This window comes from Pygocentrus nattereri, chromosome 21, assembly GCF_015220715.1.
Source record: "Pygocentrus nattereri isolate fPygNat1 chromosome 21, fPygNat1.pri, whole genome shotgun sequence".
In the NCBI taxonomy this organism is placed as follows: Eukaryota; Metazoa; Chordata; class Actinopteri; order Characiformes; family Serrasalmidae; genus Pygocentrus; species Pygocentrus nattereri.
In genome coordinates, this window is record NC_051231.1 from 21864122 (window position 1) to 21890561 (window position 26440).

The window sequence follows — 26440 nt, forward strand, 5'->3', positions numbered from 1 at the left end:
AAACAGTCCAAATTCAAATGTACATGACCTTTTGGCTACCTCTCTATATCCATTAGAATTAAACAGACAAGACAGGGTTTGTTACTATTGTTTAATAGTCATATACTATTTTTAACTCATATGCATAAGTTTGAACACTCTTGTTAAAATGCTGATTTGTTCATTCTTCTTATACAAGAAACAAACAGGCAACTTTGGCAGAAGCCAGATTTGACTTTTTATTGTTTTCCGAAATAATTTCAAATCAGCAGCAATTAAGCATTAAAATGTACAAAAGTGTGTTCTCTTTTGTTGATTTGCATTAAGAAGATCAACAAAACAAGTTTCGTGACCAGGGGCACCAAAAGACTGCATATAAAAGGCCCCTGTTCTGATTAGCTGTGATGAAAGGTGTCTCCTTTAAAAACTGGCCAGGAAAACATGTACAACTTCAACATGAATGGGTGAGGCTAAAATGATGTAGGTTGAAGAGGAACATATGGAGCATTCTACCAATTTAGTCCAAACTGTGGTCCCACAGTTAATTAATTAATTAATTAATTACTCAGACCATCAATATTTACAGGAACTATGTTATGATGTATTGAACCCAAGGCATTATTTGAGACAGAAGCTAAATATGTACAAAATCATCATTCTCAGGATACATTTTATTGGGATGTGTCTATCCCAAACCTTAACCCCTACATTTGTTGTGAAAATAATACTTCTTCTTTCTGGTTTCTTTTAAAGTGCAATTGAAAAACTTAGACATATAATTCATTATTACATAAAAAAAGAACTTTATTCAAAAAAATGCTGTCCCACATCTAACTACCAAAACACAAAGAGCTTTAGTCCATAGGCGGAGCCTTATTTTAGCCACATCCCTGCATTTTAGAGACTGCATCCCTGTCTCTCATGGCCACATAGTGAGCAGTTAGAATATTTTTTTAAGATAAAATAACTAATAAAGCAAAACATTTAGTCTGAAGTCCAAGATCGAGATCACAAAAACAATGAATTCCTAATAAGCTGTTTTTCCCCAAGCGAATAGTTCTGTAACAATGTCTAGTTCCTAAATCAAAGTCATTTTTATTTCTAAAAAACTTGGTTTTCTATGACTTGGATCCTCTAAAACAGCAAGTATGTCTACTTATTAGCTGCAGTTAAAACATGTTAGATTGGTAAATACACAGTGTAACAACAGCAACAGTGAAATAAATTAAATAAAATAAAACAAATCATGCAGACTACATTTATTTTATTGTATATCCCACTGAAATTATGTCAGAGGTTTCTGGAAAGGCCTTGATGGTGGTTTACTAAAAATGACCTGACATTTGAATGCCTCTGGCACACTGATGAATGCCTCTCTCCATCTCTTTTTAGTGCTTGGACACAGAAAAGAGGCAAGAGTGGGAGAGTATTCCTGCATAGATTTCACTTCATTCAAATACAATATATTACATCAACACAGTAATTGTAGAGGTATGTCAACTTAAAGGAAAGTTGTGTTGATCTAACATTTTATTTATGTGGATTTATTTAAGTTTTGAAATACTTTCCTATAGTACAACTTTGGGCTGGGCATTACTCTGTTGACTGGACAGTAGGAAAGTTTTGTTTTATTTTCTCCTCCTAAAGTGACATCAAAATAAAATTTTAGAGGGATTTGTAATGTATTTTGAACTGTTTTTTTCTAAACAAAATAAGGCACGGTGAAAATAGCACAACCTGCATTTAGCTGTGAAGACCTGGACACAATGTCTGAAGTGCAAAACACTGCAATAAGGACTAAAAACAAACTGCCTGGCATCTAGACCCCTGCTGTGTTGTGGGAATTATATCATGGATTACCTGTCAAATATACAGTGGTGGACAAAGTACAGAAATCATGTACTTGAGTTAAAGTAGAGATGCCCAAGGTAAAATATCACTCCAGTAAAAGTAGAAGTTCCTCCCTGTAGACCTCCACTTGTGTGAAATACAAAAGTATTTGCCTTCAAATGTGCTTAAGTATCGAAAGCAAAAGTGCTAAAAGATTAAATAACAATGCAACTTAATTACAAGTTTAATAAAAATAATAAAAAGTTTAATAAAAACTGGCTTTAAACTCAGGATCACAAATGAGTTTTCCTTTACTATATTGCGTCTGTAGGTCTCTGTTCATAAACGTAAACTAGCTAAAACAAATTTACTATAAAATGAAAGTGTTTGAAACTGTATATGTGTACATGTTTCTATATTGTGGTCTATTTACAAAATTAGGTCAGAGTCAGGAGCTCCTTTCATCATTTATGTTGAAATTTTACGCTGCTGCACTAATGTTGTACCGGGTGCTTGAACTGGGTCGGTATGTCCAACAGGTCAAAAGAAGCCCAAAACAAAGTGCGCACTATGCCCTGATTGGTGTTCTTGCTTTGCGCTTCTTTGGTTTTTACATGTTACATTTTCATACACACATAATCCAAAAGGAACTAGAGATTTCACAGAATATAGTGGAGTTAAAAGTAAAGATATTTGACTTTGAAATGTAGTGGAGTGAAAGTAAAAAGTCGTTAAAGTTCGTTACTGTAGTTAAGTAGTTTTTTGTGTATCTGTGTAGTAAAGTAACGAATACAGTAACGAATTACATTTACTTACTGTCCACCATTACAAATATATCACTAAAATATCACCAAAACTGAACATCACAGCCAACATCACAGCATCACAGTATACTGGAACAAACAATCACTCAGGCCTAAATACAATAAATGAATAAATGGTGTACACCTCCAATCGGACACAGACTTGAGATTTCATGCTGCAGTAGTTTAGTAATATATCCAACCCAGGACTAATATATATATATATATATATATATATATATATATATATATATATATATATATATATATATATATATATATATATACTGAAACTCAGTGCTTTGGGTCTAAAAGGATGTGTAGTTGCCAAGAATCTGTTTCTGAGAAAGAAAAATAGACGAAAGATGACAAAATTGCATATCAAACAAAGAAGTAGCTGGACAACCTGAACAATGCACTGTCCATCCCAGTGCCCAGACCTCAATATCACTGAATGTGATTGTAATTAATTGAACCAAGAGAAGCAGAAAATGCAACCAACCTCTTAGAATGACCTTTGGAGCTGGATCTTTTCTCTTACATGTATATTTTCGGTTTCATTAATATTTTCTAACAACGGTACCGCTGAAGCATTGATATCAGTGTCTATTAAGGAAAGCTGTATGACATTAACGTGAAGTAGTTTTTAAGAGAAAGCTAGCATACATTAGAAAGATATTACTCTGCAGGCCATATGGTGAAGCTTCTGCTAATTTGCCTGCAAATAATATTGACATGCAACTTTCCGTGGCATAAGTCAATTCTGGCACTGCTCTGTAATCAATTGGCCAAACAAATAAAATTTTAAAGCCCCAAAAATACCCCAAAAGCTCTACTGACAACATGCCAGGATACACATTAGGAGAGATGATGCACAGGTCATGACTGGTTCTGATGCTGCATTCCGCAGCAGAGGGTATAACAGATTCTATAAACTTGAGAGAGATGAGAGAGTAGAGATAGGGGATAGACAGCTGGGGGATCGATGGAGATGGAGAGAGAGAGGGAAAAGAAAGTAAATCCATTAGAAACCAAGAGAAACAGTGTGACAGACAGCAGTAGTCAATCATGGGTGATATGAAGGTGTTGGCGGCTCTCCAGAGACCAGGCCAGAGCGCAGATGAGCTCCAGCCAACCATCAGTTCCACTGATAGTCAGCATACTGTCAACTAACTTAAGGTCCTGCACTAGGGGTAAATTGAGCTGTAGATAAGTAGAAATGTTACCTAGTTACAAGCTTGTTAGCATTAGCTTAGTTACCATAATAACAGCTCTGCTCACCACAGAACACGTTCAGTTCTGGTTAAATTAAAGCTGTTCCTTGGTATTTGGATTTGTAGCTTGATCAGCTGATATAATGTTAGCTTAGCGAGCAGGCTACAGACACAAACAGTGCCACAAAGCACAGTACATGATTGACTTTGACTAACTGGTGCGTAAAAACTAAAATTACTACTAAACGCCAATATTAAACTAAAATTAATTTCTCAGAGAGAACAATTTGAGTGAATATTATCAACAGGCTGAAATCAAACCAGTTCTGTAGTGCCTAGGACTGTAGCATTTTCATTAAGCTAATAAAAGCTTAGCCAGCAGGCCAAAGGAATCACACATTACAGCTCAAAATATAAGTGTTTTCATACATTAGCATTTCTGATGAAGTGCCAACTGCTTTTTTTATTTAATGAAAAAAGTCTTTATACATATATTTGGGTTCAGATCACAATCAATGTGGGGTTAATTGCTTTAGAAAGGTGGACTATTAGTGTGGTTTAGGCACTAGGCAGCCCTGTGCCTAAAGCGGAAGTTACTATAGGGAAAACCTTACAGTAGTGGCAGTGTTTACAAATGTGAATGTAGAAATTCTGTTGCATTACACAATACAGAGCTCCAAACTGCTTCTGGAAGCAACATCAGCACAAGAACTATGTGTTGGGATTTTCATGAGTTTCCATAGCCAAGCACACAAGTCTAAGATCACTATGTGCAATGCCACATATCAGCTGGAGTGGTGTAAAGCACGCTGTCATGGACTCAAGAGCAGTGAAGTAGTTCTGAATTATGTTGCACTATTTGGCAGTCTGATGGACAAATCAGGGTTTGGTGGCTGCCAGGAGAATGCTACTGACGGGAATGCATAGAGCCAACCGTAAAGTTTGGTGGAGGAGGGATAATGTTAATGCTACATCATAAAAAGGTGATCTAAACAGGCTGCAACTGTGTGTGCAATAGTTTGGGTAGGGCCCTTTCCTGTTATAGCATGACTGAGCCGTGGTTTGACAAGTCAACCCCACTGACCACCTTTGGGATGAATTGGAATGTTGATAACAAGTTATAATCATTTGTTTTATTCGAACAGTCTTATGTCATCATGGCAAAATGAATGTTGTTTTAGTGAGATCTGAGGATATGTGTGTCATTACATAACAAACATAACATAACAACGTCACAAACACTGTCAAAATAACAATCATTTTATGAAGATAATGGAATACGTATATCAAAATCTTTAGAAAATAGCATCTGCTACATTGTGATCATACTATAAGTAACTCAAGATAATAAGAAAGCAAATGAAAATAACTTGCTAAGTTTAGGATGCACCTACTCACTGTCATTCCCCAGCCTTTTAGCTATGGTGCGCCATATGTTTTCCTTAACCCGCACATTTTATAGTCAGTGTGTCGCTTGTTGAATAAGCTTTTATTGCTCTGCTACAAGCAAGATGAGCTGTTCTGCCACCATCGTCATGCACAGTTGCTTGCCCTGCAACCATGACAAAGGTAGTGTACAAGAAAATTTAGTTTATTTGAGGCCAGACATGTTACAGAAAATGACTGAATTCATTCTTTTCTTTCCCACTGACATCTGATGCAGCGTTTTCCGCTGCTATCAGCCTGATAGTGATACTGGATTTAGGATCTGTGCCATCTCTACTAATATTTCCTAGGATTCATTAATATACTGATGTGATAAGACATTTCCAGTTTGATGGTAATGAGGACTGTAATGAGGCCTTTCACCAAGACTAAAAGTGACTTCAGTGAAAATGTGTCTGAATGCAAAATTAGCTAAACACAGAGGAAGACTTGCATTTTCAAATCAGGCACTTAATAATTCTGCTTTTTTCTCTCTCAGTTTCTTCTGATTCCTTTATCTTAGTGATACTGTAATAAGTCAAAGCACAGCAGTGCTGAGTGAGGGCTCATTTTCAGAACATGGCTCTGTCTGACAGTCGGGAACAGCCTTCGTCGGGGACATGCGGAGGGAACATCTCCCATCAAATTCAGTGTTACACACAAAGAAAAGTGTATCTGAAGCGGCGACACTTCAACGAAAAAAAACAACAAGTTTCTTTTACTTTGTGCTCCGTTCCTTCCTTGCCTGTTCTCTGCTGGCTACACTCAAAATAGCCTGGCATTCATGTCTCCTTCATTAAAAAAGGAACAAAACTAAAGCTTCCTTTTCCTCTATCTATCTCTTTGTCTCTCTCCCAGACTTTCTCTCACTCTCTCTCTCTCTGCTTTTCTCTTTTACTGACCATCTATCTTTGTTTCCATATCTTCTCTTTTCGCTCTTATTGTCTGTTTTACATTCTCTATTCTCTTTTATCTCATTTTCTCTTCTTTTCTTTCTTTCATTTGCTCTCTTTTTGTCTTCCTTTCCTTCTTTCTTGCTCTCTTTCTCCTTCTTGCTCCCGCTCTCAATGGGGGATGTTATTGACAGGAAGAGTATGCTGAGCTCTGAGTCTTCTGTACTCAGGCTGACATTGCATTATTGCCTCCTAGTGCAAAACACAGTCTCACAGAAAAAGCTTGCGGTCTCTCTCTCTCTCTCTCTCTTTATATATATATATATATATATATATATATATATATATATATATATATATACTATATATATATATAGACACTAATATGTCCCATATATAAATGCATTTTTAGTGTTATAAACACCTCTTTAAGAAGCCCTTAACAAAGCCGGGACCCTTCTGTTAGCCATCACACGTTGATCTTCCTGCTTTCTCTTGTTTTCCTAAGAAATCAGGACAAAATTGTCCTGAAAATTAAACACATACACACACATACACACATACACACACACACACACACACACAAACACACACACACACACTTAGCATCACAGCAAGTCCTCAGTGGGCCAAAAACAGCAGAGGCCAGCTTGATTTTAATCAGCAATAAACGTACACACATGCTGGACATGGGCAGTACTGGACACCTGCCACAGGACTAAATATGGAGCTGTCTTTGAGCACACAGACACTGCATAGTAATGACAGGATCTGTGCAAAAATAGGCTTCAAATGACTGCAAATAAGAACACTAAGCTTGTGCTTTTCGATTACTGAGTAATCTGTTCATGATTTTGACAATGAATTGATTAATAATGTTTTAAAAAGGTTCAGTACTAAATTTTCAGTTTCAGTTTCAGTTTAAATGGGCTTGATTCAAACATGCACGTCGATCCCATGTGAATGAAATACATTACATCAACACAATCACTGTCATGCATTTGAACTACGCTTGGCAAGACCTGTGCTGATGTAGTTTATTCATGTGGAACTAAGGTAACCAAGTAGTCTATTTATCTGAACAATGAGTCAGACATGCATAATCTTTTTAAGATTCCACTGTAAGAGAGACCAGAAATGAAAATGAAAAACTAATCACTGCTGATTGACTGAGAAGGTAAATTGTAATTGATACTTTGAACTGGGGTTTTTAATGATTTATCGATGAATCTAAAGAAGACAAAGCATCTAAGCCAAACATTGCTTCCAGTTTACTCCTACAGAAATAAGCAGCAAAGCTGTGACTGACAGATGGTTCGGTGACGGCCAGAGCTGGGATGATCCACTGTTCAGCATTCGAGCGGTGCGCTACTGGAGCAACTGCATTGATTCACACCTTGCCTCTACATCCTGCCTCTCTCGCACTATGAATCATCACCATGCCACTTCCGCCACACAGCTGAGCCACCGTCGCTCTGAACTTTATTCCTCCAGAATTTAATACTCTGACTGCGGCCTTAGGCTGCACAACACAGACCAGGTATTGTATTGTGTTGATTTTGCACAGAACTGCGTTTGCAATATTACTTGACATATCTTGACATATCCATGCAGCACAGCTGACATTGCACAGTTTTAGTGGGAAATTTAGTGGGGGAAAAACCTTTTTCAAAAAGTGTGAATGCTTGAAATTTGACTGATATGAAAAGAATATGGCCTTGTGATTCTACTGCAGGAAACTGCGACTGCAATATTACCTGACGTATTCATGGAATATGGTACAAAGTACATTTGCATGAGTAACATAACATGTTATAATGCATGCATAAGGTATCATAAACATGGCTATAAATATTTATAAAAATGCACTACACATTATGGCCTTGCTTATTATGCATTGTGAATTGTTAACATAATGCATTATAAGTACTGTTTATAACAAACTATAAGAGCTCATAAGTTGTATTTGTCCACTCCAAGTAAAGTGAAGTGTACTGTATCAGTTCAACTGTTCAAGTTGAAGTATTTATTGTAGAACTTACTGAAACACTAAAACATAAACAATAAAGCACATTACATGCTTTTTTGAACTTGGTCTGCTGTGATGTAATGCAACATTTAAAGTGATAGTGCTGGTTAAGAAAAGCACATTATATATATCAATAATTCTAGGCTGGACAGCCTGTTTGGAGCATCTGAATATTCAGGACTGAAGCCCTGAAGAGCCCTAAAAGCAACAATGGTGAGATATATACTACTGGAAATTCCAGAGCAAAAATAACCTCTGTATTTGTCTTAATGCTCTCCAAGCTGGGACGGACTTCTTTGGCACTGACCGTATAACAAGTTATTAATGCTACTTATAATTATATAAGTATACGGCATTATATTAACAATTCATAATGTATAATAAACATGGCTATAAAGTGTAATGCAGTGTAATTCATTTTTATAAAGATGTATAACCATGTTTATAATGCCTTATGAATGCATTATAACATGTTATAAATGTGTTTATAGATGCTTACAAACATAACATTCATAGAAAGTGTTACCAAATTATCTACATTTATCAGGAAGCATGAATCTTTCAGATACACTCAAAACACTGCATTGTGAGTATCATACTGTAGTTATATCGCATGGCACTGTGACTATAATATTACTTGACCTATCTTGACATATTTGTGCATTATATTGCACAATATTACTACTGCCATATTACTTGATACACAGTACCATGCAAAATTCATCCCTTCTTTCAATTTGCAGTGAAAATGGCCAAGGTTTGCAATTTTCAGGAAATATTTATGAGGATGTTGGATATAATATGCATAAGGAAGTGGAAAGTCAAAACTGAAGAATAAAAAAGTATTGAGATATACAAAAAACGAGACTCATAAGAACCATGCAAGCCAAAACTGCCACCAAAACTACCCCATCAGATAAACACCACTTAAAGCTTTCATCTTTGAGAGAGAGGAGAAAATCAAGCTCTGCTCTCACTTCAGATCTGAAACAATCCACAGGTGTTTCTGTCCATCCTTCCATTGTGAGAAGACAACTCAACACTATGAGTCTGAAATGATGCGTAGCTGTCAAGAAGCCCTTACTGAGGAAATAAATGGATAAAAAATGTTCAAATCATGCAAAGAAGCTGCTGAGGTTCTTAGAACTGTAAACTGACCCCCCCAGAGTCCAGACCTCAACATCATTGAAATGCAACCAACTTTTAAGACTAAATTTTGGAGGTTTGGAAAACGAATCCCTGCAGATTTCTTTCAAAAAACTGAAAGCAAGCCTCCTGAAAAGAATGGAAGAAAAAAACATTAAACACTGAAAATCTATTATATTTTGTTCTTGAGATCTTTTTTTCATGATGTTAACAAATGAATTACTTGTGCACTAAAAAGATGGTGTTTCAAGGGTTCTTTATAAAGAACATGGTGCTATATGACCATGAACACTCAAAGAACCCTCTGCATGAGATTGTTCAGTTCTTTAGATGGCTCTATATAGCACCCACAAGTGTTCTACTATTGTTACAAGCTTCAAACCATTAACAATAGAGGAACCTTTTGGATGCTATAGAGAACCATTTTCAAAATTGGTTACAGCACACTCTCCATCAGTCTGAAGAACCATTTAATGATGCAAAGAACCCTTTGATCATGCAAAGGGTTCTTTGATCATTAATGGTTCTACACAGAACCATTTTCTTTACTAAAGAAACCTTGAAGAACCATCATTTTTTGAACTTAAGGACCGTTTTTGACTGTCAATTCAATAAATGAAGGTGGTCTCTGACTTTTGTACAGAACTGTTCCTTAACATATCCATACAATATAATTAACTACATAGTTGGATAGTCTACATAGTAGATACAGATCAAATATTGTTAAGCCTTGAAAAAGATGGTTCTTCAAAACAATGGTTCTATATAGAACCACGACCATTCAAACACCCGTTTGCATGATATAAAAGGGTCCTTCCATTGTTATAAACTTGAAATCATAATAGTAGCAGAACACTTTCTGGGGCTATACCAAAAAAAATGGCCCACCAGATCTACTTATGTAATGACTTCATGTAGTAACAAGTAAATTAACTAGTTTTATTCAACCTGATTAAATATTTTGAATGAATGATTCTTTTAAACACTGCAATGTTTTGGGTTGAAAAAAACTAGTTCAAGTACTTTATACCACAGTAATTACACAGTAGTTACACAAGTTATTTTTTAGGTAGATCTTTTTTTTAGATGAGCCTTTTTTTTTTCAATGTAAATAGAACCCTTTTCAAAAAGTTCTACACAGAAGCACATACAACACATTCTCCATCAATCTGAAGAACCAGCTTAATCAAATGAATCTATGTAGAACCATGGTCTATATAGAACCCTTGAAACCCCTCTTTTTTAAAGTGAATTATATTGCAGCATGTTTAAAGCAGAGCTGTTTTATGTTAATGAAGAAGGAATGAAAGTGTGATTTCTTGTGATTCGTCTGAATACTCATCAGATTAGCCAGTGTGGTCAGTGTGGTGCACTTCACAATGCTGCAGTACAGTGCTGACTTTCGCTGTATGACATTATACAGGCAAGTACTGCATTAATAATACGCAGACAATACACTGTTTTATAGCATAATAATCAGGCTTGTGTTTGAAAGCAATATGAAAGTAAAACAGACTCCCTCTGGACAATCATGCACAGACAGGCACACACACACACACACACACACACACACACACATACACACACACACACACACGTGTGTGTGGTTTTGGAGCTGATCCCTATAGGACATTCCTACTCCAAAGTTATGTGCGAGCCTATTGGACAAAACAAGAGACACCCATGACAGCTGACATCATGTGAATTACATCAACAAAAACAAAAGCTCTGGCGGAGTCACAAGCGCTAAAGCGAACGCTCCTCTTGGTTCCTACCTGGTACATGTATGTGTTAAAGTAGACCCCATTCTGCAGGTGAATCTTCAAGGATGGAAGGTTCATGTCGCAAGAAGCATAGCAGAAAGCTAGTTCAGACCGACGAGCGCACCGGACAGAGAGGAGCAGGGGAGAGAGAGAAAGAGAGAGAGCGGAATGGAAAGAGAGAGAGAGAACGAGATAAAGGCAGAGAGAGCTGCACTCTCTCTCTTAGTCTCCAAATCCCTGACGGATGACAGTAAGCCAGAGAATAAATGAGCTACTCCAGCTCGGGCTGCGCCGTCCGGCCAGCGGAGCAAAACTCTGTAGACTGGAAGCAGGAGTGAGACGCGGGCTCCACTGGCCGAGAGACGGCCAGGAGGGGAGAAGAGAGAGAGAGATATGGGAGGAGAGAGAGAGAGAGGGAGACTGAGCAAGGGAGAGGGAGAGAGAAAGTGAGAGAACTCACAAATTCAGGCGAAAAGCAGAATCTAGAGTTTAAGAGATGATCACAATGTAAATTGTTTTTTTTAAATAACAGCGCAGTTGCTGTAATTTGATTTAGTTAATGACTGTTTCTGAAGTTTTGTCCATAATTTTACTGCTAAATCCTATGTTGACAAAGAAGTATGATTTTGTGATACTTTTAAGTGATGGTGGCTTCAAAATCTCTATTTGTACAAGAATTTGTGACACGTAAATGAATGAACTGTGATGTCTTCAAATAACTGGTTTGCATAAAACGGACAAAACGTAATGACTATACATTTCAATGGATGAAAACTGTTTACAGCGATCTAAAGAGAATTTTATTTCAATGAAACTCCAAAAAAAAGCATTTATGTGTTTGGATTTTGTTTCATCAATGGTTAAACTGTATGTTGAGGTTATAAAGTCTATGTACACTGACTCTGCTCAAGTTAAATGAATGTAAATGTGTGCTATAATTGAATTAAAGTCATACAACAGTTCATTTTTGAGTGCATAACAGTTTTAATGGCTGTAAATTTACAGTAAAAGACCATTACTTACATTGTTTTTCTCACTATGATTGAAACCCATGTAAAGTCTCTTTTTGTCAATGAAAATACAGAAATGCAGACTAACTCACATCCGTATAGTGGAGGTGTCTAAGAGTTTGTCTCAGGGTTTTTATAGTTTAGTAATACTATTACTAAAATGAAAGTTAGTCATATGTGCTTGTTAACTGTAATAAAAACAACTTCCTTGCCACTGTTGCCCCTGGCTTGCCCGCCGGTGGTGTTTCTACATTCTTGTTAAAACTTTGTCTTTTCTGGGATTCTGTGAAGCTGCTTTGTGACAACATCCATTGTAAAAAGCACTATAGAAATACATTTGATTTGATTTGATTTGAACATTTATATAGTTACTTGAGTAAAAATTAAAGTTGAGACATGTTTTCACATAAGCTGTACTACTGTAATCCATCTGCAATAGTGAACACATCACCAGGAGTTACACTGTTGTTGCATGTATTGTTAATATGTAATGACAGTTATTAGAAACACTTAATGTGAAAATATGAAAATAAGCACAGATCCTCTACAGGGAGCACACTGCACAGTGCAAAATTTTAATACACAAATACTGTGTATTTGCCGAATTTAACACATTAGAAGAGAGAAAAAAATGATGGCATGTATTTTGGTTTATGTTTTATTTTCTTCCAAAATGTTAAATTCAGCAAATAAATAGAAATTCCTCCTCCTCCTCCTCATCATCATCATCATCATCATCATCATCTTCTTAAACCACTTGATTCTGCTTTGTCACAGTTGCAATAGGGAAAGCAGAGAAGCCCAGGCGACTTTATCACCTGCAACTTCCTCCAGCTAATTCTAGGGGTTCCTGAGGTTTTCCTAGGCCAACCTGGAGATATACCTCCAGCTTCAGATGCCTGGACCACCTTAATTGACTCCTCTCAATGTGGTGGAGTAATAACTCTACTTTGATCTCCTCCTGGATGTCTGAGCTTCTCACCACGTCAAGCATCGTGTAGCCCACCCCCCCTCTTCCCCTAATTCGTGAACAAGAACCTGAGATACTTAAATTCAAGTCCTTGAGGCAGGTCCTCTCCCCTTACTTAAAATTAGTCCAGAAATGTCATATTATTTGTGTTTGTTCACTATAGATGATGTGTTTGCTTACTTTCACCTAGAAAATAAACAAAACATGTAATTGTAACGCGGAGCGAGGAGGCGGACGCATAGAGTGAGATAAGCGAGACTTATTAGGGGCAAATCCAGGGTCGTGGTCAAAACAGTCCAGGGTCAATGAGCCAATACGGACAGATCGTGAGTCAGACATGACAAACAAACTATAAACAGACTCAAGCACACAAACATAGACCAATACAGCATACGAGGCAAGGACAAAGACCAGCAAACACTAAGGGCAAAGACAGGACTTAAAAAACAAAGGGTAACGAGGGACAGGTGAACACAATCAGGGCGGAGTTACAAAACCAAAACAAATGCACATGGAGTGGGAGGAGCCAATCGTGACAGTAATTTGGTGTTGAAACTTTTACATATATTGGTACATAACCGCTGACAAAAGTTTACAAAGTTTATGGTGTCCAAAAAAAATTTATATTAAATTTTATTGTTTGCTTAGTAAACAAATTAGTTCACTGAGGAAAGCCAAAAGGAGGGCAATTGCACTTCTATTGAAAAATCCCCTCCTCTTTGTTCCCCCCATACCTGTGTGCTGCAAGTGCACAACTACGCTACAAGTAGCGTTTTACAAATACATCTAGGTCACTTTACACATTCTGCCTTTGCTGCATTCCCACTAGGAATATACTGTACAATTTTCAGCCATTTTAAAACACATAATCACAACTGCTTCACCAATAAAAGTGGAGACACACAGGCTAGCAAAACGGAGGCAAAAAAGTCAACATTTGTGATGCTAAAGTATGCTGACTTTACTGTTTGACTAAACAGAATTGTGAGGTATAAACAGTCATTTGTTTATTTGTAGATTATCTTTGTAAAATAGGCGGTAGGGAGACGAACTGTCCTACTCTCATCACCTGCTTTTAACTTCAGTGCATAGTGTGGCAAGTTGGCAAATCAGTTTCTCAGTGTGTTATATAGCATGTTGTTTTGAATGAAAAAGCTTTTTTGCGAATTGTCTGCAGACAGAGCTGTCTGTTTGCACATAGCACATCAATCAGAGTGTTTTCATACAGTTTGAGTTATAAATCGTAGGCTTTGTCTGTACACAATGACCTATTCAAACATACAGTGTGAGTCACCAAAGGACAAGATTTTATAATCACAGTGTTTGCCTGACTTGAGAGGACATTCAACTACATCTCAACCAGTTAAAAAGACTGACACAAAATGTGGACTCCTCGGATGCATTAGCCTTGATGTGATGTTATTCCCGCTGTCACTGTTTTACAGAGACTGTTGTTGAAAGAGACAGATGAGGTGCAGGGATCAAAACTATGAAATGTACTTTACTTGCAGTTGTTCAGAAGTGTTTTTCTAATGTTGAACAAAACACACTTCTCCACTGTAGGGCTGCTTGACTCATGGCAACTAATGTAGCATATCTAGCTAATGTATGTCATTTAAAATCAGCTAGGTTTTAATTATTTAACTGTTAAGGTACTTTGCATTTATATTCTTTATTTTTTTTATACTTAAATTCTTTTCACACATACAGCTGAAGCAAAAGTTTGAACAAAGAAGGTGGCATCCTATGACAGTATAATTACTTTCTGACAATATTTTATTACAGTAAATAGAAGTATTAGAATGCAGTAAATTCAATGCATTGGTTTTTCATGGCAGGGGACACAACATGACTAGTGAAGTAAACACTTACTGCAATATGATGAGTGAAACTGAAAGGCATCAGATAGACATAGACTATCACAGACAAACTCTTGGGAAACATTTTTCAATTATCTGGAGCAAAACTGACCAATAAACAAAGACATGCATGCAAGTCACTCTGTGGCTCCTCAAAATGTATGCTAGCTGTCTGCTCTTCTGTCCAGAGGGAACCCTACAACAAAAAGTTTAACCAAATTATAATATGGTTATATAAACTCACCAGCAGTCAAGTTCCACCTTTATTAGTGATTGACATCCCAATGAAAGTCCCAAAACAGTTCAAAACACCTTATATCCAGCCAATAACATTACAAGTGTAGCTGTAATACAGGCCAAGAACACAATGCAAAATCATCCAAAAAAACCACTGAGGTCTGTTCTGGAATTACTAGGATTAACGTTAGCTTGCACAGCAAGTAGGTCTATTTTGGGGTCGATGTGAATCCATTGTTCAGAGCAGCGAACACAGCTTAAGGCTTCTTTAAGAGAATGAGATAGTGACAGAGACCTCCCGTAAGGCTTAGTGGGAGAGCTTTTTTTTCCTTCTTTTTTTAAACAGGAGGAATAAAGGAAAGTGGAGTCCCGAAGCGCTGAGACAATGGCAGCTGTGCATAGCCATCCGAGCCGTATTCATTTGTTATTATTCATCTGCTTTTTTTTTTTTTTTTGTTACCTATTTTATCACAAACGGATGTTCAAGTTTAGCTCTACTCCCCAGACTGTGATGGGACCATTGTAGAACAGATATAATAGTACAACAAGAAAACTTTCACTTGCTTTAGTTTTTAATACAGTTGGACTTTCAGTTTTCAGATTTCGTTTTCTATAAAGGTTTTGTTCAAATCCCCACACTGTCAATGATTCGATTTTCACAGTATTTAGCACTAATATGTTCAGACAAATACTGTGTTCATCATTTTTGACACACCTGAACTCAATAATTAGAAGGGGTGTCCTCTTACTGTAAGGTTGCCATTGAACTGTGTTTTTGGTTTTTTAGTTTTTTTCATTGTTTATTTTTATTGCCAGGTGTGAGTGTTTTGTCATGTTTGTGCAAACTATAAGCAAAGTTAAACTGTATATACTAAAATAATTACTTGAGGTTTTCTGTGCATATACAGTTCAAAAACATGGTGAATAAAATGTTTTTATATCTACGTTTACAGTAAATTACTGGCTACTGACTTGCATTTATATTCAAGTTGTAAGAATACAGTAGACCACTGTATTTTAATTACAGCTTATTGTTAGTGTACAGCAGAATACAGCTACATCACAATAATCTTGTGGTCTACATACAGTTGTTATTTTACAGTTATATACTGTCAGTATGGATCAGTAAATTACTGAAAGTGTTACAACTATTAACTTTTTTTATACATTTTTACAGTACAGTCTTGGGGCCTTTGTAACTTCCCCCTTTTTTGCTGTTCTTGCTGGTTCAACTTATCAGATAATCATCAAACATTTACTTAACTGAAGCTGCTGAGGCTACTCTTTCTTTTGCGATACAGATACGAAGATACAATATGAAACTCAACAACATGTAACATGTACACCATGAAAACATGTACACCTGCTCAGAGCACTACATTAAATCATGCAGACACAGGTCAAAAGCTTCTGTTAATGGTAAACTATTAAAACTGGGAAATAACATGACCTAAGTGACTTTAACCATGTTATGGTTGTTGGCACAATGGGATGAATGGAATTTCAGAAACTGCCAATCTCCTGGGATTTTCATGCACAGCAGTCTCTAGAGTTTACTCAGAATGGAGCAAAGATGCCTTATTGATGACAGAAATGCCAGACTTGTTCGAGCTGGAAGGAAGCCACAGGAACTCAAATTATAATAACCATTCTTTTCAGCGCTGGGGACCAGAAAAGCGTCTCTGAAACCACAGCATGTCAGTTCTTGAGGAGGATGGGCTACAACAGCAGAAGACCACATAGAGTTCCGCTACTGTCAGACAAGAACAGGAATTTGAGGCTTACAGTGTCTCTTAAAAACTGACCAGACAGAGCCTGGTCTGTCAGTTTGCTACAGCATTAACACATAGACCCAACCTGTCAACATTTCAAGCTGGTGGAGATGGTGTAATGGTATGGGGATTGTTTTCTTATAACACATTCAGCCCCTTAATACCACTCAAGCATGATTTCAATGCCACAGCCAACCTGAGTATTGCTGCTGACCACATGACCATCCCTTTATGGACATGATTTGCCCATCTTCTAATGGCAACTTCCATAAATAACAATGTACCTTGTCATAAAGCACAAGTGATCTCAAACTGGTACTATGAACATGACCATGAGTTAAGTGTACTTTAATGGCTAATGAATCCACTAAGCCTACTCTGAGCAAAAGTTGTTCTTATGTTTCTAATAAAGTGGTTATAGTGCAAATAGCCAAAAGCACTTATTCAACATACTGCATTGCTTTTCTAGTGTAATACCCAGCTAGCTGCTTGCTGCTCTAATGTTAAGCCTGGGCTAAATGTAGTTATTGCTGTTATAACGTAACTATTTCACTTGATGTTATATGATGATTCTGTAATATTTCAGGCAAGATTTGATACAGAATAACACCTCATTTGTTGCCAGTACTATGTAAAAACACAATGGATGAAGTCCACAGGATTAGGATTCACAGCTGCTGTGAAGCAGTCAAAAAGGTATAAAGAAGAGCTCCTGGGAAAACCAGTACCGGCAGCGCCCAACACCACTAACCACTCTGTAATCTCATTTAATGTTCATACCTTTATGTAGCCAGCGGATTAGTGGCTTAAGCCGAACAAGGCTACAGATATGTCTGCTGCCATCGGAAGTGCTGACACATTTATAGTGAAAATAATTCAGGTCAGGGCTTTGAGTCTGTATGAGAGCTAGCACTGGTTAAATATTAGGAAAGCATCGCAGAAGGTGATCTAGGGCTAGGGCCAGGATCCATTAGCCCAGAGCTCTGAGCAAAAGTGCTGATGTAATATATATATATACACAGTGGGGTAAAAATATATTTAGTCAGCCACTGATTGTGCAAGTTCTCCTACTTAGAAAGATGAGAGAGGTCTGTAATTTTCATCATAGGTACACTTCACCTATGAGAGACAATATGAGAAAAAAAAATCCAAGAAATCACATTGTAGGATTTTTAAAGAATTTATTTGTAAATTATGGTGGAAAATAATTATTTGGTCACCCACAAACAAGCAAGATTTCTGGCTCTCACAGACCTGTAACTTCTTCTTTAAGAAGCTCTTCTGTCCTCCACTCGTTACCTGTATTAATGGCACCTGTTTGACCCCGTTATCTGTATAAAAGACGCCTGTCCACAGCCTCAAACAGTCAGACTCCAAACTCAACCATGGCCAAGACCAAAGAGCTGTCGAAGGACACCAGGAAGAAAATTGTAGACCTGCACCAGGCTGGGAAGAAAGCAAGCAGGTTGGTGTGAATAAATCAACTGTGGGAGCAATTCTAAGAAAATGGAAGACATACAAGACCATTGATAATCTCCCTCGATCTGGGGTCCACGCAAGATCTCATCCCGTGGGGTCAAAATGATCATGAGAACGGTGAATAAAAATCCCAGAACTACACAGAGGGACCTGATGAATGACCTGCAGAGAGCTGGGACCAAAGTAACAAAGGCTACGCTCAGTAACACACTACGCCGAGAGGGACCCTGCTTAAGCCTGTCCAGGCCCCTCTGAAGTTTGCCAGAGAGCATATGGATGATCCAGAAGAGGATTGGGAGAATATCATGTGGTCAGATGAAATCAAAATAGAACTTTTTCGTAAAAACTCAACTCATCATTTTTGGAGGAAGAAGAATGCTGAGTTGCATCCCAAGAACACCATACCTACTGTGAAGCATGGGGATGGAAACATCATGCTTTGGAGCTGTTTTTCTGCAAAGGGGACAGGACGACTGATCCGTGTTAAGGGAAGAATGAACGGGGCCAAGTATCGTGAGACACACACACACACATTACTTACAAAAAGTACAGTTAAAGTTAAAGTTAGTATTTGGCTTTTGGATGAAATTTCAGGATGAACGTAAACTGAACCTAAAATCCACTCTAACCTTTACAGGTGAACTTAACGTCACCTTCTCTAAACTTTTGAATGCACATGTCCAAATGTTCAATGTTTCAGTACTTTTTGCACAACTTGCTGTTCTCTAACAAGGAGCTTAACAGCACGGTGGTGGTGGTGGTGTTACAGTGTGGGCAGGTGTGCCCTACACTTTGTGAATGGTACAGTGACAAGCCCATACTACTTCAATAACATCATTAATCCAGTCATTGTGCCTCTGCATGAACAACATAGGCTTAATTTCATCTTCATGGACGACAATGCTCCAGCTCATCGAGGTTGCATCATTAGGGAACGGCTGCTGGAGACTGGGGTACCTCAAATGGAAAGGCCTGCACTTTCCCCAGACCTGAATCCTATAGAAAACTCTGTCAGTGAAAATGTGATCAGCTGAGTCGCCATGTAGAGGCTTGTACCCAAGAACCTCAATGACCTGAGGGCCGCCCTTCAAGAAGAGTGGGATGCCATGCCTCAGCAGATAATAAGTCAACTTGTGAACAGCATGAGACGTCATTGTCAAGCTGTTATTCATGCTCATGGGCACATGACAAGTCATTGAGACATTGACATTTTTTGCTGGGGTATACCCACCAATGTTGTTGGCTTTTGTTTCAATAAATTGTTTGAGATGAGGAAATCACCATTGCATGCTTCTACTTAAATGCCCTACTTTCATGATATAATATCACTGTAGCGTGAACTTTTTATGTTTTCCGTAAATTTCATATATATATATATATATATATATATATGCATCCTCTACAAGGAATAACCTTATATTTTAATTATCAAGTTTTAGAGTACAATTTCTATTTATATTTTAAGTTAACAATCAATCTATCAATCAATCAACCAATAAATAAACAAATAATAAAAATTTACAAAATGTGCCATAACTCTTGCACAGGCCACATTTTATGTTGTTTTATTTTTTCCACAATATAATAAATTCAGCAAATAAACCATATATGCATTTAAATGTGCAGCAGAGTATTCTCTGTAGAGAATGTACCGGATTATTTCCACTCTGAAAAACAATAAAACGTCATTTGACCAGGGGTGCCCAAATATTTGCATATGACTTTACGATTTACCTTTTTTAAAATCAGATTTTGGACATCATTTCTCAAATGTGTCTGGCTTGGGTTGTCTTCCAGTTTCTCGTTTGGGTTCCGGAAATACATTTTTGGTTGGTTTGATGAACAAATGGATTTTGTCAGGATGAAATAGTGGATTTTTTGGATTGCTGATAATCGGTTAAGTGGTCAATTGATAATTGTTTGATGATGGCTCTTTATCCTAATCATCAGGAATGTAGGGCATTATTTGGCCTTCGGTCGGTCATTGTCATGGTTCCAGCTGTCAGGTTCCACCCTTTTCTCTCTCTTCTCAATCTCGTCTCCTTTGTTTCTCCCCAGCTCCGCTCCCCTGGTTCAGTTTGTAAGCACTACTAGTCCTTATCTGGAGTAGGTCATTCCAGTCTGCGTTCAACCTTTAGATAGTCTGTTTTTCCCCTTATGCTTCACCTTGCTTGTTTCTCTCCAGCGCTGCCTGTTTGTCATGCTCCTCACCTGTGTTTAGTCGGTAACCTCTCCTAGTCATTATCCTGCTTAGGTCTGTGTTCAGCTTTTGTTTAGTCTGTTGTTTCCCCATGTCCTTCACATTTGCTCATGTTGCGATTGCCTTGCTTGTGCTTTTGTTTTTCCCTGCTGTATATGTCATCCAAATAATCCTTGTGCTCTCTTACAACTCTACGAAATGGGCTCTAATAAAAAAAAAAAGGTCAGACATACGTCTAGACACAATGTCTGCACTGTCTGCTCCTTCATCACAGTTGTGGTCAGGCCTGGGTCAGTTCCAGACAGAATTTTGTTGTGTTACTCTGTGTTCAGACTCCACACTTGGTCAGTTCTGGACATTCCAGGGCTGAAAATAAGCTCTAATCTAGACACAGCACTGCTGCCCTCTCACGCTTGCAGGATGTAGGGCAGTATATAGGCAGCACTACATCGGGGCGGTGTCTGTGTAGCTGGGCGATCTCATTAGATTAAGTGTATGGCACTGTAATGAAGTTCAGTGTGTATGACTGAGGAGAGTAAATGACGTGATGTGTTGTGATGATGCAGATATTGTGTTGATCTCATCCAGCACCACTCCACATAACAACACCAGCAATGCATGTGTAGCAGGTCGAAGCATATGACGGGTTTTCATGGGAGAATATCTGTTTACATACTACTGAGTGGGAGGGTGGGTTCTGTTGCGGGTGCAAAGCTAGATAGCTCAGCAATCTGATCTATGCCATGTTTGGATCACTTTGACAAGGGTGATATGTGTGTTTGTTTACATCCCAAAATATAAACAGCTCTGAATGTTCTCAGATGTTTGGGTGGGACCTTTGGCTAAAGTTGTCAAGGCATTCCTACAACATCAATAGGCTGCATTCCCCAAGTGATTCAGTGACATGTAAGGGTTACTATAGCACTCGTTAACCAAGTTCACACTGAGAGATCACTCTTGTCATGGTTCTCAGGCTTGCATCCTGGATGTTTGTTTTCCCTGCCCTAAGATACCAGACTCACCTGAATAATTAACCTCTAAAAGTCAACAGGTTATTACTTTAATTTTGCTATATTGTTCAACTGCAATTAGGCTATGGCTTGGTATTGCATGTGGTTGCTAAGGTGTTGCTAGGCCATTGCTATGCTATTGCAGCATGCTTGCTAAACTGTTGCTGGGATATCTGTACACCGTTGACACAAGAGGACTGTCCATTTAGCTACAGAGTGCATATTACAATCATTTGTATTTACATGGACATTTGATTTTCATTCTATACTGACAGGCTCAAGTCTGAGCTTCTGAGCTTTTTCCATGTGTTTTAATGTCAAGCCATGACAAAAAAGCGGATGCTTTTTTCTTTCCAAAAACAAAACAAAAACATTTCATCAAATTGACATTAAAATCTCCTCTTCTGCTTATACAAACACAAATCTGGTATCGATCGTAAGTTCAGACTCTGCTTTTTTGACAGAATTCCTTGTTTCAATGAGCTACAAGTGAGAGATCATTTACACCAATTAGTGATTTTGTTATCATTGTCAGTAACCGCAACCTCTAAGAGTTAATTAAATGCTGTAGAGCAAGGAAAATGATAAACTAGTCGGTGCTACTGCCAGATGACATACCAAGCCATTTGTCTTTGAACACTTTGGTCAAGCAATGGAACAGAATCCTGAAAAAATACTGATTGACATGTAAGGATAGTTACTGAAATTCACTACTTTTATGGAACCATCAAAGGTACTTCAATACTGCCAAGTAACAAAGAATTTCATATGGTTTAATACCACATTTCAATGCCTACATGGCTGGTTTAATGTGGCTGTATAAACTACATTCCATACACTTGTTAATAACATGAGTGCTTCTTTATTTCTTCAGTGGTCAGTAAATACACCCACTTCCAGCATCGTACACTTATTCCTAGTTTATGCCCCACCCATTGTAATTCAAAAGATGGTATCAAAAACATATGGCCATTATGTACTAAAACCTATCAGAATCTATTTTTGTAAACAGCCTGGTTTTGTTACTGTCCCTTTAAAACTAATGAATATAAATTATCTCTGATTGACTGCTATTGTGCCTTATTCCAAAAGCTTTCTTCAGAGTGATCAGGCTAAGCTAAGTGCTATAGGCTGAACAGGTTGATGTATGTAAAGGTGCTTTAAATGGATTGTTTTTGCAGCTTAGTTTCCACTCCATGAAACTTAAGTCTTATTTATCCTCTGTTCACAGTAACCATAAAATTACATTTCAGCCTGTTTGAAGGTCCCTCAGTTCAGCCTAATTTAATTTCATTCTATTTTGAATAAATTTTATTTGGTGACGCAGTGGGCAGTGCTGTCGCCTCACAGCAGGAAGGGCCTGGGTTTGATTCCCAACCAGGACTTTTCTGTGTGGAGTTTGCATGTTCTCCCTGTGGCTGCGTGGGTTTCCTCCCACAGTCCAAAGACATGCAGTCAGTCCGATTGGAAACACTAAATTGCCCCTAGGTGTGGATGCATATGTTTCTCTGTCTGTCTGCCCTGTGATGGACTGGTGACCTGTCCAGGGTCTATCCTGCCTTCTGCCCAATGACTACTAGGATAGGCTCCAGCCCCCCCCCAGTGACCCAGAAGGATAAGTGGCTTAGAAAGTGTATGCGTGTGTATGCGTCTGTATTTGGTTATATGACTAAAAATAACAGACGAGACAAGATCCATTTCACCGGAGAAATGGCCACTAAGAGGCCTGCAAAAATCAAGTGTCACAGAGCAGTGAGAAGTGAGCTGCTATGAGATGACTAAAAACGTACCAAGTAGATGTCTTTGAACACCCTGGCTAAGCAATGCAACAGAATGCTGAAGAAATACTGATGGACAATAAACTGAGTCTACAGAAGAGACTGTTCATGTCAAGGGAACGAGCTTACGCTTCTGCCTACAATGAATGAAGTCAGATTCCAACATTGTGCTCAGTCTGAGTTGTCAAGGAAACGACAAGATTTCCACAGAGAGAGTGAGAAAGATCACCAAAGAAAGAAAGCAAGAATGAAGAGGCTTCTGTGTTAAAGAAGCACAGGACAGGAGATAGAGGCCGGAAGTCTTGCCTAATGTCCTCCTGTGGATTGTCTGTTGACGTTTCTGAGGCTGAGCTGAAAGTAACATGGCTGTGCATTCATACTAAACATGGCTGTGCATTCATTACAGTGAATTATAAGAAGTGCAACATTGATGCTAAATTACTTGGCACCTCTGGCCACACCATTTCACAATTTGGTCACCAGTGGCGACTATCTTGGAGGTTTTTCATCAATGTTGTTTTTTCCTTTTAACAATGCTTTTTCCATCTTCCTGAGATAAAACATAATGAGCATCCAAATAGTAATTCCAGGATTCCAACACTGGCACCTTGAATAGGTAAGTGAGAACTTATGAAGCCGTGCATATCCCCATTCACTGACATGGAAAGTAGACAGAATTCTTACCAAAATCAGATTTCACTTCAAACAGAACATTGATATTGTTGTCCTAGGTGAAGAACAGAAAGACGACTCAAAAAGGGCCTAAGAGACATACAGAAACAGAGAGTAAGAGATAAATGGGCTAAACAGGAGAAGCACCAGACTGCAAATGTCAAAGATGCCCTCCATTTATTAAATTTAGATTCAAAACGGTCATTAAACAAGTTCCTAATTTCTCAGAAGACATTTCTGAAGATTACGCATAAGATAACCCTCTTGCATAAAGGAAAGCAGGGTTTCCAAAAACAAAATAGATAGTCACTCTTAACAACCCTGCAAGGCCTGGTAGACCAACAAACCTGTTACCTGTAACTGTTACTTGCTTCAGACAGTCGTTTTGAAAAAAATCCACAGGTGTTTCTGTGGATTTTTCCTTTCACTGAGAAGAAACAACTCAACACTAGTCTGAAAGGATGTATACACCATTACCAGCAAAGGTGGGATGCTGTGCACAATGTAAATGGAACAGAATCCACTGATGTGCAAATCATTTAAACCCTATATTTAATTGAAAATAGTACAAAGAAAACAAATTACAATTTAAAACAGAGAAATTCTATTGTGCTTTGAAAAATATTTGCCCATTTTGAATTTGAAGCCAACAATATTCAGTTTCAAAAATAAGTTTCAAAAAAGTTGGGACAGGGCAACAAAAGTTTGTAAAGTTGTGCAATGCTAATCTGGTGGTTAACCTGCAACAGGTTGGTAACATAGATGGGTATTAACAAAATGAATGTAGTAATGATGAGGAGGTAATGATGAGGAGGGGTTCACCACTCTGTGAAAGACAACAGTTCAAGAATAATGTTTCTCAATGTAAAATAGCAAAGAACTTGGAAATGTTGTCATCTACGGTGCATAATAACATTCAGATAATCCAGAGAAATCTCTGTATGCAAGGGAAAGGGCTGATAACTAAACATTAGCTTGTTGTGACCTTTGGGCCCTCAGACGGCACTACATTAAAAACAGATATTCTGTATTCTCTAGTGGAAATCACTGCAAGGGCTTAGAAACACCTCTGTCTGTGGACACAGTTCGTCGCTGTATCCACAATTGCAAGTTAAAACTCTAAAACACAAAAAAGAATCCATAAATAAACAGGATCCAGAAATGCTGTCTTCTCTGGGCCCGAGCTCATTTAAGATGGACTGAAGTGGAAAAGTTTTCTGTGGTGTGACAAATCAAAATTTTAAATTCTTTGTGGAAATCATGGACACTGTGTCCTTCAGGCTAAAGACCCCTCACCTTGTTATCAGTGCACAGTTCAAAAGCCAGTATTCATGGTGGTATAGGAGTGCATTAGCATTGGGTGATGTGTGCATCTATGAAAGTACCATTAATACTGAATGATCTATATATGCTTTGGCAACATTTGGCCATCCAGACAACATCTTTTTCAGGGAAGGTCTTGCTTATTCCAGCAAAACAATGTCAAACCACATTCTGTACATATTACAACAGCATGGCTGTATACCAAAAGAGTTGGCCTGCCTAAAGCCCAGACCTGTCATTTGCCACATTATGAAATGAAAAATACAATAAAGGAAACCCTGAAATGTTGAGCAGCTAAAATCCTATATCAAGAAAGAACATGAAAACACTTCACTTTCAAAACTGGAGCTATTGGTCTCCTCAGTTCCCAACACTTGTTGTTGAGTGTTGTTAAAAGAAAAGGTGATACAGTGGTACACATGGCCCCACTCCAACTTTTTTGGAGCATGTTGCTGCAAATCAAATTCAAAATAAGCATATATTTTTCAAAGAACAACATTTCTCAGTTTCAATATTTGATGGGTTGTCTTTGTTCTACTTTCAGTTAAATGTAGGGTTTACATGATTTGCATATCATTGCATTCTACTTTAATTTACTTTCTGCACAACCTTTTGGTTGTAGATGACAAGAAGCCATTACTGAGAAAAGGAAATGGACAAAAAAAAGAACTGAATACTGCAAAACTGTCATCAAGTCTGCCTAATAAAAGAAGCTGTAACAAAGACGAAGGGTTCTGTTTCCTCTGACGCTGAGTGAAGTGAAGAATCACTTACACTTAATGGCTATGGACTGAAAATTAAACACATGAAGATTGCTCTCTGACTTCCAGACAGTACTGTCATCAGACTTCAGTGGAGATTACTGCACATTGTGGTTAGTTTTAATGAGACACGTTGGCTGAATTAGCCTTGTACTACTTGCAAGGAAAAAAGAAGGAACTACTGTCAGAAATAGAGTTCTGTCATATTAAAAGGTGCCCTGATATGGCTGTCGTCAGCAGTGAAGGGAGAAGTAGACTCATTTAGAGTGAAGGAAAGACAGAAGTGA

General features: G+C 37.9%; 1 protein-coding gene across 6 annotated transcripts in view; it reads right to left on the reverse strand.

Moving 5' to 3' along the window:
- ppfia4 (PTPRF interacting protein alpha 4) overlaps positions 1–26440 on the reverse strand; it is a 210111-nt gene that overhangs the window by 106306 nt on the left and 77365 nt on the right. Inside the window, exon 1 of one of the 6 annotated variants that reach the window (XM_037532542.1) lies at positions 11095–11340. The exons of the other annotated variants lie outside the window; for them this stretch is intronic. Coding sequence (XP_037388439.1) covers positions 11095–11160 — 66 coding nt within the window. The 5' untranslated portion in view covers positions 11161–11340. Of the gene's footprint in view, positions 1–11094; positions 11341–26440 lie in introns of those variants that run through there. 6 annotated transcript variants of the gene reach the window in all.